This window comes from Streptopelia decaocto, assembly GCF_964273445.1.
Source record: "Streptopelia decaocto genome assembly, chromosome: 6".
In the NCBI taxonomy this organism is placed as follows: Eukaryota; Metazoa; Chordata; class Aves; order Columbiformes; family Columbidae; genus Streptopelia; species Streptopelia decaocto.
This window is the reverse complement of record NC_138660.1, coordinates 2233055-2250759: the sequence shown is the minus strand read 5'-3', so window position 1 is coordinate 2250759 and position 17705 is coordinate 2233055. Positions and strand designations below refer to the sequence as shown.

The following is a 17705-nucleotide window of genomic DNA, read 5'->3' as shown; positions in this document are numbered from 1 at the left end:
CACGGTGAGAGATGCTGCCGAGGGGGTCCTAGGAAAAAAGGGAGCAAAGAATACAAGGGGAACCCAAGGTGTAAGGTTTATTTGAGAGGAAGAGTCTGGCTCGTGAAGCACCTCTGTTTCCCAAGGGCTGCTTTAGTGTCAGTGGGATGTTATCTCAGATATCAGGATGATATTATTGTATTCTATTGTATTATATTCTATTGTATTATATTCTATTGTATTATATTCTATTGTATTATTATAGTATATTATAGTATGTTATAGTATAGTATGGTATAGTATAGTATAGTATATTATGTTATAGTATATCATAGTATAGTATGCTATATTCTATTATAGTATAGTATATATATTAATTACATTACATTGTTTATATTATATTATATTATATTATATTATATTATATTATATTATATTATATTATATTATATTATATTATATTATATTATATTATATTATATTAATTATATTATTAGTATGGTATGGTATAGTATGGTATAGTATAGTATGGTATAGTATGGTATAGTATAGTATGGTATAGTATAATATTATATCTGTTTTGTTCCATTTTATTTTTTTTAATGCGACATCTCATGCTTTTCAGCCACAGGTGAGTTTAGGACCAAGAATAGACTTTTTTCTCCAAATTCACACTTTTTTCTCTTGTTCCCCCCTACAATTACGGGTGAGCAGCAGTGGGTGTTGGGGCTGCTTCACGCACCCAATGCTGGACGCCAAATCCTTGTCCCGGGGGGTGGAACAGTGGCCACTGTCATAACAGAAGCTGCTTCTTACAGTCACTGCTGAGCTCACTGCCCCGCCCCGAAAACAACCTTCTAACCAAGAGCCCTTTGTGTCCTTTGGGGAATTCAGCTCCACAGTGAACTACTGATACTGGGAGTCCCACCTGGAACAGTGTAAATGCCCCATTCATGGAAGAAAAGCACTAAAAGAAACGCCAAACAAACCAAAACTACCCCAAAACCCCATCAGTTTTCACAACCCCCTCATCCCCATCACCCTATGTGTGTTTTGTTATATTTTTGCTGACCGCACCAGGTATTTTTGGTGACTTCTAGTCACGTTTGCAGGCAGCCAGCGGAAGGAAAAGATGGCAAAGTTTGACCTCTCATGCGAGATGGTTGATGTTCAATGGGGAGGAGGAACCAAAAGGAGGATACAGGAGGCTCAAAAAGTGGGACCGATACCCAGGAACAGGTGACAAAATCCACATTGCTTGTGGCAGGGTGGTGGTGGCAACTCAGAAACCACGCAGCACTTAAAAAATGTCATTTAATCCATTAATTCCACAGCGTTGCTGCCGTACACACCAGTGTGACACCTTGGGACACAAAGGGGATGCAGTTACCCAGAAATACGCTTTATCTTTAAAAAAAGAAACCAAAAAACCCCCTAAGGATGTAAGGAGGAAAACCAGCAGTCGGTGACCTGAAGAACTCGTTCTCTTCAGCAAGTTCTAGGCACTTCGCTAGGAACAAAACTCACCCACCTCCCCAAGAGCTGGAAAGTGGTGGAGATGATGCTGGAGATGCCGCCGAGGATGATGCGGGGGTGAGAGCAAACTTTTTGTGTTTGGGGCTTTTGCTGTTCGTGCTTTAAATCCAGCAGCAGGCACCTCCTCATCTTCTGATGGAGGCACTGGCTATGCACCCCACGGGGACATTTTTGGCCTCAGAAAGCTGCAAACGCGGTATTTTATGGAGCAGAAATAGAAAACCTATCAGGCAAGGGCATTGAGCCACGGGGAAACAAACACCCCCTATATAATGTATGTTTTTTTCTGCATAGTTGATTGAAGAAGCAAAGCAAAGTAAGAGGAGGTTACATTGTCCATGATGCGTAGGCGATGGCGCAGCTCCCTGCTTGGTGTAATGAGCTCAAGCTGCAGCGCTACCCGTGTTCCCAGTGATGGGAAGCGCATCCTGTGCATGGTGAGTGATGGCAGGGACAGGGGGACACCCCACCACAGGGAAAGACACCCCACAGTAACGCCTAGGAAAGGAAAAATCAGCCCTAAATTGAACCATCCACCCCTTCGTAGCCGCACCAAACCCCACCGAGGGCCGGCGCTCCCACAACCTGCACTTCTGCAAAAAACAGGGGAAAAAAAAAGAAGAATAGAAGTCATTTTCTAAAATACATTCTTTTCTGACAACACCCCGAATAAGTCATTAGCCAGACCCTTCGCTAAGATGAATTTGTGCTCAAGGAAAAAGGAATTAAAGTGTAAAAAACTTGTGGTGGGCGGCCTTGGGCAGGGGATGGAGACAGAGCTGTTGGTGTCCCCATGTCCCTCCTCCTGCACACCGCTAATTAACGCAGCTGCTAACGGGGAACCCAGCCCGGAGGCAGAGGTGAGTAATTACCATATGGAATACACTTAATATGCTGCTTAGAATTTTTTTTTTAACTTTTATTCCTGAGTCATTTAAATATTTTGCCTAGACAATAAAAAAATATATATATTTTATATATATATATAAACACATTTTATGTATAGATATCTATTTTATATATATATTCTATATATATTCTATATATTTTATATAGATCTATGTAAAATAGATATATATATAATATGTATATCTATTTTTATATAGATACATATAAAAATCGATATACATATATGTATCTATAGATCTATATAAAATATATACTATATATTATATATATATTTTACATATATACAAAAATAATATGTATAATATATATAAAACATATAATATATATCTAAATATATATTATATATAAAAAAGTTATATATTATATATATAATTTATATAAAATTTATATTATATTATATTATATTATATTATATTATATTATATTATATTATATTATATTATATTATATTATATTATTATATTATTATATTATATTATATTATATTATATTATATTATATTATATTATATTATATTATATTATATTATATTATATTATATTATATTATATTATATTATATTATATTATATTATATTATATTATATATAATGTACAATATATAAAAATATATAAATAAATATAATATATATATTGTGACAATAGTCACAATGTTAGTTAGGGCCCAGTGAATGTTACTGTATAAGAACCTCGTAAGTCCATACATTATGAACTTACAAATAAATAATGCTGCAACAATCCTGTCTCCTCTCTGTTATTTCCTGTGTTCAATGAAATAAAAAGGCTCTTTCAGGTGCTGTAAATCAGGAGTTGCACACTGAGTTCCAGCACCACATCACTGGTGCATCACCAAACCCGACCTCCAGGCAACAAAAAGACGTATCATATGAAACAAGGTTTTAGATTTTTATTTTACATATTTATACATAAAACTTTCAAGGTAACTCTCTGAATCCAACCCAATGTTAATAGCACATCTAAAAATGAATGTCAGGTAGTCAACATTCACAAAATGTTGAAAACTGATTAAAATATACATATTACTGAAAGCTACAACTTCACTACGAGGCAGGCATGTATTTTTTTTGACTTGTATAGCACCGTCAAGTACAGTTTCTTTATTTTAAAACTACAGTGAAGAATAAAAAAGTAGTCAATGGTAAAATATCGTTCAACTGAAAATCTCTAAACAACCAAAAATAAAGTTAAACTACCCTCTCTTCTCACCCATGATTTATAATGTTATAAGTACTGTACATTTTTTTTGTAATAATATTATTAAAATGCCTGATATTTAGTGGCACGAGTAAAAAAATTAAAATAAATTAAGAAGCAGAGGCCAATCACCGGACATAAAGCTTCAGACATGGTCAATGACTAACACTGGATTTCTCGGGCGCCGCCGTGGGCATCAGCGCTTGGACACGCACAGAAGCAGAATGAAATCTGGCTCGAGCTCTGCTCCGGGGCTTCATTTTGCCGGCATCTTCTCTGCCATGTGTTTCTGTTGGCTCTCGGCATGTCTGCGGAGGAGAAGAGCCGCGTTATTCACCACAGCGCGAGGAGGAGGGAGCCAAACCACAGCCACCACCACACTGAAAAACACAAACGCATTGACATCCTTTCTGCAGCGCATCACTCGTTATTTTAAAGGAAACCGGCTCTTGAGCACCTTCCCGCCTGAGAGATGGAGTCCTTTGGGAAACACACCTACATTCTGCACTTTATCTGCTATTGAACGTTCATATTTAAGGGACTTTGAAATCCCACCAGCCAAGCCCTGAGGGCTCAGCCCCACAAGGGGGACGCGGTGAGCCGTGTGTATTTTTGCTGCGGGTTTGCAGCATCGCTCCTCCCCAGGTGTTTTTTTCTCAGACTTTGGAAATGGAAACACCAGCTCAAGAGCATGAACCACCTGCGTTTGGAAATGGAAACACCAGCTCAAGAGCATGAACCACCTGCGTTTGGAAATGGAAACATCAGCTCAAGAGCATGAACCACCTGCATTTGGGGAGCCCTTGAAAGATGCTGAGCCACCTCCAGAACCCAACTGCCTCACTTTCTTGTTTTGGTGGAGAGAGCAGCATCCTGCTCAACCCCTTACCTTGTTCAGCAAAAAGCTTTAGTACCCAAATTCTGCTAAAAGAACCTCTACTAGACCTGTGAGGAGGGAGAAACACCCCCCGAGGAGGCTCCTTCACCTGGTCAGGTCCTCGATGTCCACCAGCATGGCGTCCTGCTCCGTGTGCAGCTCGTCCCGGATCAGCAGCAGCTGCACCAGCTCCTCGTTCAAGCCTGAAGACAGAAGAAAGGAGGGGAGTTTGATGGAACCCCTCATTGAGACCCATACATCACCCTTCCCACTGCGACACACATCAGCTGGTGCAGAGAACCAGGAGGGAATGTTTTCTAGGATAAACCAGAACCCCCTTGCCACAAAGAAAAGAAAAAAGCTGAAGGAGCCAAACCTGGAGAGAATTTCATCTCCAACTTCTGTGTATACTCGTGTTATCATGTATTTACCAACATTCCCATGTGCAGCCTAGAGAACTCTTCTTAATTAAATAATTAAACAAGCGTCACTTACTTTCTATCTGCGAGTGGAGATCATTGACTATCACTTGTAGCTGCCCGATAGTCATGTCTCTTAGATCAGTGGGTTTTAAACTTCTCTTCATCAGGCATTCACTTATGTGAGGCATATGTGGCAGCTGAAAAGAAATTTTCAGTTTTTTACCATTTTCTTCCATTTTTCTTACCAATTACTCCTATTCCTGACCAGCGGCAGCTTGCTTTGCACACATTCCCCCCTCTGCCTGCAGCAACAGCTGCACCGAGAGTACAAAAATGAGCTGAAACATCTCCACGTTTGACCCAGCTCTACCAGCACCAGAGGTGGACTGACAATCCATGTCAACCCTCCAGCTCCCGCCGGATGGATGATCTCCACTGCTCCTCCCCATGTCTACAAGCACCGCTGCCCGCTGTACGTGTCTCAACAACCAAAGCAAACAGCCGAAGGGCTGCTGTTCCCCAACGCGCCGTCCCACGGCTCCCACTTACAAGATCCGCTACCGGCGATTTCTTCCTGTTCTGCTTTTCCACCTCCACCTGCATCTTGGCCATGGGCTTGGCCATAGCCAAGGCCATTTTGGCTTCGGCTTGGAGTTTCTTTTGCCTGGTGAGGAAATCCATGTCGTCGAGGGACTCTGACTCTTCCTCCGTCGTGTCTCTGTCGGAGTAGGACGAGCTCTGCTTGCTCTGGGGAGCAGAGATGCAGCGTTACAGCCCCATCACCTCAACACATTTGCTGTCTACATATTTTCATAGAATCATTTAAGTTGGAAGAGACCCTCAAGCTCATTGAGTCCAACCCCTGGCACTGCCCCATGTCCTGAGAACCTCATGTCTGTCTGTCCAACCCTCCAGGATGGTGACTCCAGCACTGCCCTGGGCAGCCTGTTCCAATGCCCCACAGCCCTTTGGGGGAGAAATTGTTCCCCACATCCAACCTCAACCTCCCCTGGCACAACTTTCCTCTCGTTTCCTCTCATCCTGTTGCTTTTTACTTGGGAGACCAACACTCTCCATACTAAACCCAGGCAGCTGTAGTTTTGTGCACTTATGAGTGGCACCATTTCTACAGAGAAGGTGAATAGCACAGATTTGTTTTTTTTTAAATCCACAAGTTTACCTTTAAAAATCAGAATAATTCCCAGCTAGGGCCCCTTGACTATTAATAGCAACTTGTGAACTTTAAATGGAAAGAGGAGCCAACCAGATCAATAGGCATTGAAGGGACAGTCTGGTTAAGCTGGAAGAAAACATCTGAGACTGTGGTGTTATATTCACAAAGGAAAAGAAAGGAGAGGAAAGCTGGTGGGAGCTGATACCGCTTCATATTCATTACTGCCCTGATAATTATCAGAGCCGAGAAGAAAGGGAGGAAGGAAGGAGGAAGGAAAACACCTTCACGCGAAGGCATCTGCGCTACAGCAGCTCTATATTCACCAGATTTGCCCCTCAGCGTCTCGCTTTTCTTTTACTGGTGGCTGGAGATGCTGCTCTGGGGTTTGGCGTTGCAATTATATTTTAATAGGATCAGTTCTTTTTCCATTTCCATTTCCAGACCTACCATGGGCGACAACGGCGTGTCCAGGCTGGTTTCTGTCTTGCTGTCATCGGCGTCGCTGTCCTTGTCGCTGCCGCTGTCGTTCACAAAGCAAATCTGCAGGTTCATCCCACTTTGTAACCTGTGGGAGGAAAAGGGAGTCGTTATCCCGATTTGGTTATTGGGCTGAAGGAAAATAGAAATATTTTCACTTTTTGTTCCAAGAAGATGGTTGTGTCCCCCCCCACAAAGGCCGTGCAGGACACCACACTCCCAGTGCTGCCATTTCCCAGCGTCAGTTTTAGACTGGGACTGGAAACTGGCTGATGAAAACGCTTCTACCACCACCTATTGATGAACTTCAGAATTGCCAAGACGCTGCAGAGATTTTGTCATCAGGGTAGCTGTCTTATTACATGAAATAAAAGCATACATATATATATTCTATATTTCATGTATAAATAGATACAAATATATTTTGATATATAAAATAGGTAAATAATATATAAAAATATTATTATATAAAAGAACCACCTGCTAAAGACAGGGCGAGCCCCCCCCACATTCTGCTGCCTGTTATTTCTCAATCCCAATGGGGTGGTTCATACTGGTACTTACAGACAGCAAACTCTTATTTTTTCATTTATTTTAGTGCAATTTCTTAAGCCACTATTACCGCAAAATAGACTGCATTTATAATTGAATTTTTTTTTTACACTGAGAGTGATGAAACCCCAGGTTGGCCAGAGAGGTGGTGGCTGAACCATCCCTGGAGACATCCCAGGCCAGGCTGGACGGGGTCTGAGCACCCTGAGCTGGTGAAGATGTCCCTGCTCATGGCAGGGGGGGCACTGGGGGAGCTGGGAACGTCCCCTCAACCCAAACTATTCCCTAATTCTCTAATTCCGCACAAGCTTTTAAGCTGCGGGGCTCAGACGCAGGTACCCATGTTGGGATGCAGGATGCGCCCCTGGTTCAACTTCACATTTCATATGCAAGCACAGTTTTGTTTCCTCTGCAAGCACAAAAATGACACCGATGGTCCGGCAAAGGTTCCTGTACCAAGCAGTGTTTAATAGTAATGCTTTTCCAGGACTATAAATATTAATGCGACGCCAAAGCGTTCAGGTACAGCTGGTAATTTCTCGTGGCACAGCTGCCAAAGCCTGCCACGCAGCGTTAATTAGACCCGCGCTATAATTACAAGATAGCGGCTCCTGGTTTAGCTGTAACTACACAGAGCAAAACTGTTTTCCCTTTCAAATGACTTGCAGTTCAATTTAATTTCACAATTGTACCTCTCTGGTGTAATAACAGCATTCCTCCTGGTTTTATGCCTCTCTAAGACTCTTTACTGATTCTCCCACACCATGGCAACAGGTAGATCTTCACTCCCAATGTCTGCCATGCTACAGACATGTGCATCTGGCATTAAACCAGGCATTAAAATCCTCAGTATTTTGCAACTCAACATAAAGAACTCATTGGAAAATAAAAATTAACCAGCTATTTTCCAGAAAATAACTCCAGTTGTAAATTCATGATACTTCCAGCACTGTTTTTGGTCTTGGTTGCCCAAGTCCAAAGGCAACGTTCTGTTCAGGACAGAGACCTTCAATGAAAAGCTGAAGGAAACCTAACTCAGTAAACTTCAGCTCATTTCCTTTATCCCCTGAGCATCCAAATATCACTTCTCGACAGTTTTAAACTAATATTCCCGCTTATTATTTAGAGTTATTTACATAACACACAATTATTGCGTTCGGAGCACAAGACGATCTAAACCAAGGACAACTCGAGAATATGGTTGCAGGGACAAGTCAATAATATGTTTGCAAGCAAAAACCGAGGGATGCAATGAAAGGAAGGTCTCGGGATGTCCCACTGGAGGCATCTCATACTTTTCAGGCTCCAGCGAGGTTCTGGGCTCGAGGCGCCTGGCTTACCGTGAGGATAGGCTGGGCTTGCCGCTCTTGCTGCAGCTGGTGTACAGTCCGGGGCCATCGTCGAAGAAACTGCCCAGAGCCAACTTCTGCCTGATGGACTCGCGCTCATTCTTCTGGGCCTGAAAGGGAAGGGCAAGAAGAGAGGATGAAGCCGCTGGCCGTGCCAGTGTACAGGAAGGAGCCTTGTCCCACCAGCCCCAACGTTGTGGTCGTGATGGCCAACACAACTCCAAGCTGTCTTCAAGGCTTGGGTGGACCACGTTGCCCATCCCAACACGGAGGCCCATCTGCATCTCTTTCTCTCTCCACATATTGATGGTTATACAACTACATACACACACACTCATGTATACATCTGATATATATCAAATATATACACTGATATCTGCACCTATATCCATATACAACCGAGATGACACTTTCATCATCATCTTCCACCTGCCTGAGCAGCCTCCAAAACCTCACCATCCTTCTACCAACGTCCTCTGAGATGTATTTTTAACCATTGCCACCAAATTATCCAGTTTTAAAAACTTATTTATAGATATACACATATATTTTTAATAGGAGCAAGCTACAAAGTGTTTTGAAATTAATCACCAATCAATGATTATGGAGATGACTGTGTAATCAATGTGCAATAAATGCAGATCATAGATCTAGGCTCAAAATTAGCACCAGTATTATCCCAGGTCTGTCACTAATGGATTATGTGCCAGTGCTGACACCAGGAGGCAAGTTATTGATAGAAAGAACATTGTGAAACCCGCAAACATTTCATTTTAAAATAACACATAATACCCAATCAAGAATAGGCAACAAAATAAGACACAGCAGGCAAGCATGGGCTGTTTCAATGGCATGAATTAATATAACTGCGCTTGCCATATTTTACCTAACTAAAAATAAAGCACCTTTTTGATCCAGGAAAGTGAGATATAACAAAATGTAAATCATTAGCTTAAAGTAGCTAATAATTTAATTCAAACTAAAGTGCTGACTACATACATTACGTTATCACACTGCCCATTATATTGTCAATCCCTTACCAAAACACATACTTCGTGTGTAACCTAACTCCTTTAATTTGAAATATTAAAAAGCCCTCCAGGGCATCAAGTGGTATTGAATTTTTGGGTTGAGCTCCTGAATTTCTACCCAGACCACTCAAGAATGTTTTTCTGCTTTGTTCTTTCAGGTCTTGGTAATCGATGCCTCCATCATGCAGAGGCCGTTTGCAGATTTAGAGGGAAAAACAGGCAGTTGTGCTGGGTAAGGCAGCACAATGAAAAAAAAAGAAGGAAAAAGGAGTAAGAAATATATATTTTTAATGGTCTGAAAGCAGAATCAGGGTCGCCTGCACCGGTTCCTTGTGCTGCCCATCTCATGATGCATGTGGGCATCTCCCTACGCTGTGTGCGCTAAAAATTACCCTTATTTTATCAAAATACATATAAATCCAGGCACACTTCCACATATTTCAGGTGGGGCTGTCTCTCCAGATCTTTGCAAACTTTGCTCCGTTTCCTACCGAGGCACAACTGCCCCCAGTTTGACATCTATACATTGAATCAATGCACAATTTGTTCTCCCCACCAGGTCATTACTGGGGATACTAAATGATACTGGTCCCAGGACTGAGCCCAGAATATCCCCTTTTATAAACCAGACATGGGCTAATGACCGTAAAGATATCAAGAGTGTTATTTGTTGTTATTATAATATAGGGAACAGTTACTAAGAAATATAATATACCTAAGGGAACTGGACTTTAGGCTTTAGATAAATCACCCAACAGCTGCATTCTACATCCTAAGTTGGGTACTGAAAACTATACATTGAGAAGGCAAATTGCAAGTGCTTTTTCACCTATCAAATATACTGACTTGATATATAAAAAATAATGCATCAAATACTCAAAACGCAAAGGTGTTAGCAAGCAAAATATAAACCCATGTTACTTAAACATTTTATTTTTGGCCCTGGATCAAAGAAATGCACCTGTTTCTGAAAGAGGGGGCAGCCAAAGTTTGGTTCAAACAATTATTTTGAACACAAGGCTGCTTTTAATTTTTAAGGCAAAACAGTTTTGGGCGGATGTTTTCCTTGTTACCAATTCGGAAGGTCAGCAGCTGCCTTTGGTTAAGCACACGGATAAAAACACAATGTCAGGGGATGGCTGCGAGCGCCCACGTGGAAAACGCTTTACACAACCATTCCGGCAAAGGGAAATTGCCAGGAGAGGTTCAGACCTTCCCCACCGCCATTTCCCCAGCTCCATTCCCTGCTGTAATTATTGCTCTTTATATAATAAATCTACCGCAACCACCTCTCTGGTGTTTGCAGATTATACACGATCATTTGTGCTCCTCGCCACCCGCCTCCGACACGTGTTGGCGACCAGACCCCGACGCGCTGCGGCACTTTGACACCAAAATACGCCACATTTTTGGTCGAGAGACAGAATTCATCCGATATCCACCTTCCTCCCGCAAAACCCCATCCCCAGGGCACACGGCGCTGCTGATGCCAGAGGTCCTGACCGACCCCATGCGGGATGGAGCCCAGGGCAGTGGGCACAAGAGTTCTGCAGTTTTCTAGGAAACGGAGCAAAGTCATCGAATTGCAGAATAGTCTGGGTTGGAATGGACCTTCAAAGGTCATCCAGTCCATACTACGTTATTTCTGTCCCTTCAGAAGTGGTAGCTGGATTGTTCTTTTCACCAAGTACCTCTCCACACTATTTAGCACACAGGCACATGTACCAGCAGCTTTACTCGTTACAGACATCACCCAAAATAGCACATAAAACTGCACACGGAAGATTTATTTGGTGCTGAGGTGCAGCAGTGACTTGCCAGGCTCTTCATTGTGCTCCGAGACCCCTGATGGCACTTCTGGAGTTGGACCAATGGGACCGAACCCGGACCAAACCCCAGGCGTGCTGGTTTGGAGAGGGAAAAGTCTAATTACACCGTGAATTACAGATTAACAGGTGCCACCAACACTCCGGCAGGTCCCCGTCCCGCTGGGCAGTGCCACCGGGTCACGATGCAGCAATGCTGGGGGATGCTGGACACCAGGGACATCCATTGTCACCAACCAGGGCACACAGCCCCTGCCCAGCCCCGCGGGGACACGGCCAAGCCACCCAAGCTATTTTTGCCAGGGTCTGTCATTACCAGCCACAGACAATTACTATATTTAAAGTTCCAGAGCCATAGGCAGCGCCTCATGTGATCTCTGTGAAGTACAAGAGCTACTCTTGGATTTACAAAACAAAATTGTAACCACAGAGTCTATGTTTTTTTTATCTCCTTTTTCTTCACGGGGGATTTGCTGGTAAATGCAAAATCAAGTCAAACTTACGGATCTCAAGCCATGTGGCAAATTGCTTTAAACCCCAGGGGTCTCGAGGCACGAGAAGGCATTTGGAAACATCTCTTTCACATTTTCTTTATCACCAAGTGATATGGAATCACGTGGGGAGGCAGGTTTGCTGCCCTGCAGTGGTTAAATATCGCCAGGCACTCCCCTGCTCTGGCACCCAAATCCCATGTCCCTGGGGAGGGTGTTGGGCACGTTTTGACCTGTCCCCCCACTGGTGGCAGAAAAAAAGCTCCTTTTTGTCCCTTACCTTTTTATAACTCCCCTCCCCGGCCGGCGCGGCTGCTTTCCTGATGACGTCACCCATGACATCACCCATGCCATCATCACCCTCCCGACTCATCTCCTTGGCTCCCGGGTCCTCACGTGGCCGCTCCGACGCTCCCGCCGGAGCATCTCAGTCCTTCCTCCGCTCTTCAGTCGGCACCATGGGATCAAGAACCCGTCCCGGAGCCAAAACCCACGGCAGCCCCCGCTCCGGGACGCTTCCCCGGCCCCTCTCGCCGCCCGGTCGCTCCGCAGCACCTTGTTTTTCCCTAATAAAGTCAAGGCAGCGCCGGAGCCCCGGCCAGCTGATGAGGGAGCCCAGGGAAGCCGCGTCCTCCTCCAGCCACTGCCAGCGCTGGATAAAAATAGCCCCGAGCACTTGCCGGCTACACAAGGGCAGGAAAAAACCCGGTGTCTGATGTCAAAAATCCAAGCCCGGCGGGCGCAGTCACAGCCAGAGGTTTTCTGCGGGGTTTTCAGCCTGGGAGCGATCCCAATTAAAGCCCAGCGGCCGGGGCGGTGAAGCCAGGTGGTCCCCAGCCCTCGCACGGCTGCTCCAGGATGGGCTGTCACAGCAAAGTCAACCACAAAGATGAAGTTTTGTTTTCGCTCTTTACAAGAAAAACACCAGGAAGGCCCCCAGGGAGCTATTTCTTGGCTAAAGTAGCTTTTTCAGGTGCAAGAAAAAAAAAAGGGGAATTAACCAAGAGTGCAAAAAGGCATTTGGCCTTAACCTGCCACCCGTCTCGTGGGCTTGCAGAGATTGGGCAACCCCACACTGCCTGGTTGCTGTTTGGGGGTGGCTGAGCACCCCAGCCCCAGCTCCCAGGGGGCTCTGCCGCCCCCAAACCTGCACCCCTGACAGCTCCAGCTGGTGCCTCCTGTCCTGCCCGGAGATCCAGGCTTCCCAGACACAGCTGCTGCTCCCCAGCCCTGCAAAATCCCTCTCGGTCCTTGCTGAGATCCCATCAAAATGTTTGCTCCCAATCAGCTGCGGGTGGGCAGTGAGATGCAGAGATTACCCGCTCGGGGCAGCCGTTTCTATAGGGAACCCTCAGAAAGTTGGGACTGATGCCAAGGTTTCTCAGTGAGCCTCAAAACACGGCACGCCAGCAACAACGGCACTGATTTCTGGTGTGACACAACCGTGCCGCATGCTAGATTAATAATTATAACAGTGCTGCAAACTTTACACGTTTAAATGATATATCCGAGTCATGCTGACATCATTTCACCCAAAATGCATGTTCTAGTTAGATTATCAGCTCTAACAACACACAAATTATGCATCGCAGCATTACTGGACTCTGAAGTTTCAGGAAAAAACAGTGTTAATAAACAGGGTTGTTTAATCCTGTTCTTGTCCCAGGATGCTGCCTTGTAACTGTAATTCCCAAAAGAAACAAAGTTGTTCTCTTGATATTTCATTATTTTTAGTTCCCTTCCACCACTGACTCATTGTGTCCTTTCCTGCTGTTGCTAAATTAACTTCCTCTCCCGGCCGTGGGGATTGATCCTGACACAATAAATCTGAGAAAATGCATACAAATCCCATAGCCCAAGAGGAAGGATGTGGTGGCCAGGGCTGGGGGGGCTGACCCCGCAACCTGCCACACGCTCCCCCTCCGATTTGGGACAAGTCACCGCACGCCCTTGTCCATCGGAGGGGATGTCCCTGCATCTCCTCCTCTGCCGGCTGACCTGGGGACCCCAGCCCGACTCCTGTGCCCATGGTGCTCAACACATGGGGGGTTGATGCTGAACAATCACATGCCACATGAAAGCCACCCCCATGCAAACTGACCTCAGCGTCACCCCTACGGGCGGGAAGCGACACAGTTTAACAAAAATACATTTAGCACTTTTTACCCACATTTTTAAAAACTGCTTTATCGCTGGTTTCAGGTCAGATGGCCCCTGTCCTCGGTAGCCGGGATGCTCCAGGACCAGCATCCCCCGAGTGGATCCCACAGAGCCGGGTTCAGCCTACAATGAAAACCCCGCTGCCGGCAGCCGCCTCGCTCAAGGCAACAGGAGAAACCCAAACTGGTTAAGAGGCACAGCTGGGAGCCCCTGCACCCCCATCACCATCACTGGGTGCCCTTCTTGGTGGCCAGGACCAGACCCAACCCTGCACTCCTGGGAGGGGCATCTCCCCATTAGCAAAGGCCCATTTGAACTCTGGCAATCAAAACCACAAGATAAATGAATTTTGTGGCTGTCTCAGCACAGGAAACACCCTTTGATGTTTCCCCACCTGGTGCACAAGGCCACGGGCAGCTCTGCATTGACCTGCCCGACAAACAGCATCCCTCTGGCAACCGGCCTCTGCTTCCAACACACACCCCGTCTGTTGTCCACAGAGGGTTTAAACAAACAAAAAAGCTGTCAAGGGACACTCCACGTTGGCATCGCTAGCCAGGGCCTCACGGAATCACGGGATGGCTGGGGCTGAAGGGACCTCTGGAGATCATCCAGTCCAACCCACCTGCTAATGCAGGGTCACCAGAGCAGATCACACAGATCATGTCCGGGTGGATTTTAATGTCTCCAGAGAAGGAGACTCCACAACCTCCCTGGGCAGCCTGGGCCAGGCTCTGGTACCTCAAAGTGAAGAAGCTTCTCCTCATATTTGGATGGAATCTCCTGTGTTTCAACCTGTACCCATTGCCCCTCATCCTATCATGGGGCACCACTGAAAAGAGTCTGGTCCATTCTCTTGGCATCCATCCCTGTGATATTTATAAGGATAAATAAGGTCTCCTCTCAGCCTTCTCCAGGCTGAACAGCACCAGCTCTCTCAGTCTTTCCACATAAGAAAGATACTCCAGACCCCTCATCACCTTCGCAGCCCTCCACTGGCCTCCCTGCAGTAATTCCATGTCCTTCTTAAACTGGGGAGCCCAGAACTGGTCCCAGCACTCCAGATGGGGCCTCCAGGGCACAGCAGGAGAGGAAAACCTGCCTCGACCTGCTGGTCACACTTTTCCCAACGCACCCCGGATACCATCTGATCCTTCAGATCACATCAGAAGGAGATTGGCCTCCGTGGCCACGGTCACCACCACAGCTCCTCCAGCAGCCCATGGCAACGCTGGCATGGGGAGAGGTGGCCATGGCCACCTCAGCACTGTTTGGTTTTTATAGTGTGGAGGGAAAGCTCAGAACGGGCGTATATGGGGCCAGTGAGCTGGGGTGTCCCTATGGCAGGAGCACCTGTGCCGTTGGGAACACACAGGCTGGGGACAGCAGCACTCAAGTCACCCTGAAACACGGCGAGGAAATAGGACACATCAAGTTTTATGTGCTTTAACCACACACCGAGTGCTTACGGACAAGCAAGCAGCTAAATTTAACTCTACTGTGCATACATAACGCTCGCTTGAGTTGATGTTGGGGGAGGAAACCATCCCTTGTTCTGCTGGGGATCCCAAACACCGCTGGTTACTGAGTTAGCAGATAAAACCCCTAAATTCCCAGCAGGATCCTGACAGCACTCTGAGCACACCCCTACCAAACCCATGTTCACGGCAATGAGGCGCTCAGGCCAGGGCTTCGAGGTGACTTCCAGATTCACACACATCTCAAGTTGCCAGAACTACTTCATGAAACCATTATTTTATTGCAAAGGCCAGAATAAATCTTTTCAGAGAGTCTCTTCACAGCACAGCATCCTCCCAGCGCACCGCAGCCAGGACAAGGCACCGACAACAAACCCCTGCAAATTTAGGGATGAGATGGACCACGTCCTCCATCTGATGATGCTTCCCTGAGCTTCAACACACCAAATGCTTTCCAACTACTTTGCAGAGCTTTTTTTTCCCATTTATTCTCCATCTAAACAAGAAAGCCTTCAGCCTCAGCTCTCTACAATGCGAGCTTTATTTTATTGTATTGTAACTGGTTTGGGATGCAGGGTCACACGAGCCGAGGCCGTACCAGGCGGCAGCATCGCCCCGGCAGCCGCGGGCGAGAGGCCAGGCCAGCGCTCCGCGGTGGCTTCGTGGCATTTGAGGCTTTCTCCAAGGCTCTTAGGGTTGAACTCTGCCATGAGAATCTGTATTCACTTCAGTGAAAAAGATGATGACAGTCTGGTATTTCTACATGCCGCAAAAGCCTACAAAACCCTGAAGATACCAAACAAAATAAACCTTTTTTTTTTTTTTTTTTTTTAAATGAGCATTTCATATTTTAAACTTGTTATTTTTTTGGCCCAACTTTTATGGTTGGGTGCTCAGCAAGACCCCAGGAACCGAGAGTCAAGAACGCGCCCAGACGAGGCCCAAGGAGAACAGGGGGTGCTGAGATGGGTGCACCCCATGCCCCAACCTGCCTAAGAAACTACTTCTAAGCACACAAAATCTCATTTTTCACATCAGATTTCCTTTTTCTTTCCTGTTTAATTTGCTTTGCACGTGTAAAGACTGGGGACATCTCCAGAGCGACCCTCCCGCCAGCAGATAGCTCAGCCCGCCACCGATGCCAGCGCCCGGAGCCAAAACTGGTTCCCATGGGCAACTGCCTGTTTGGAGGCTCCTGCCTTAGGCAGGGGCACCGGGGGGTTCTCTGCTTTTAAAATACATCAGAAATCAACCCAAGGAGATGATGTAAATCTGGTCAGACTCCCCACTTGTACAGTGGTGGCGAAGAAACAGAGAAGAAGCCGGCAACAGCCCCAAGAGCCCCGTGTCGCTCCAGGCAAAGATGGACTTGTCAGGCAACGCTGAAAATAAGAATTTACAAAGCAAACTAAGCACTGGCTAAGGCTGCAGGCCAGTAAAGCGCTGCTAATACACACATTAGAATAAAACCTTTATTTCTGCGTTGAGGCCTGGATTTGCAGGCTGATCTTTGATTCTGCCCAAGCTCAGGACCTCCCAGAACGTTATGCACTGTGCAAGAGCTGACGTTTCTCTTGTCAAAATGTAGAAGCAATATGTTTGGCATGGGAAAATAAATCAGTATAAACAGGAAAAGAGAAATAACTAAAGGAAAAAATACTTGGCACAAAGTGTGCATGACTCCTGGACGCAGCCACAGGGAAGATGTCAGATGCTGGGACCTCCTGGACCTGGCCTAAATTCAAAGCGATGAACCTGACTTAGCCACAACCAAAACCCCAGGAGGACCTTTGGCCACCCGAATTCCAGAGACCAGCAGTGCCAACTCATTTATGGTATGAAACAGGACTTTTGAGGTGAAGCACGACATACAACCGAAATACCCTCCTCTTCCTCACACCCACCTGTGCTGTGCCCCGTCCCGTGTCCCCACCGCCGAGCTGATGTCCCAGCTGTGACATGGGCACATCAGAGCTTTTCTGCTGGATTTCTCCAAAACAAACACCTTTTCAAGTTTTTCCCCACGCGTTGGTTTGTTCCTCTATTCAGTTTGATTTTAATTTATATAGTAGCTTCAAAAAAACAGGGGTGCGAGAGGGGAGCAGAGCTACACGCTGCCACCCTGCCCTCCCCGGGCAGCCACCACAATCCTGTCATCGCTGCCCGCCAGCCTGATCCCAAACCCGGGATTGCCGGCCACAAAGGGATTAAAACTTGGCCTTTAGGTTAA

At 45.8% G+C, this 17705-nt stretch overlaps 1 protein-coding gene across 4 annotated transcripts in view; it reads right to left on the bottom strand.

Annotated features, from left to right (window-relative positions):
- Positions 1 to 3310: 3310 nt before the first annotated feature.
- The window catches only part of SCHIP1 (schwannomin interacting protein 1), a 47730-nt gene continuing 33335 nt past the window's right edge, over positions 3311 to 17705 (bottom strand). For 3 of the 4 annotated variants that reach the window (XM_082055325.1, XM_082055326.1, XM_082055328.1), the window contains 6 exons: positions 8481 to 8599; positions 6559 to 6676; positions 5487 to 5684; positions 5011 to 5134; positions 4625 to 4718; positions 3311 to 3946 (listed from right to left, as the gene is read on the bottom strand). In XM_082055325.1, the coding sequence (XP_081911451.1) occupies positions 3895 to 3946; positions 4625 to 4718; positions 5011 to 5134; positions 5487 to 5684; positions 6559 to 6676; positions 8481 to 8599 (705 nt within the window). In that variant the 3' untranslated portion in view covers positions 3311 to 3894. Of the gene's footprint in view, positions 3947 to 4624; positions 4719 to 5010; positions 5135 to 5486; positions 5685 to 6558; positions 6677 to 8480; positions 8600 to 12117; positions 12475 to 17705 lie in introns of those variants that run through there. The other variant, XM_082055327.1, reaches the window with a different exon arrangement.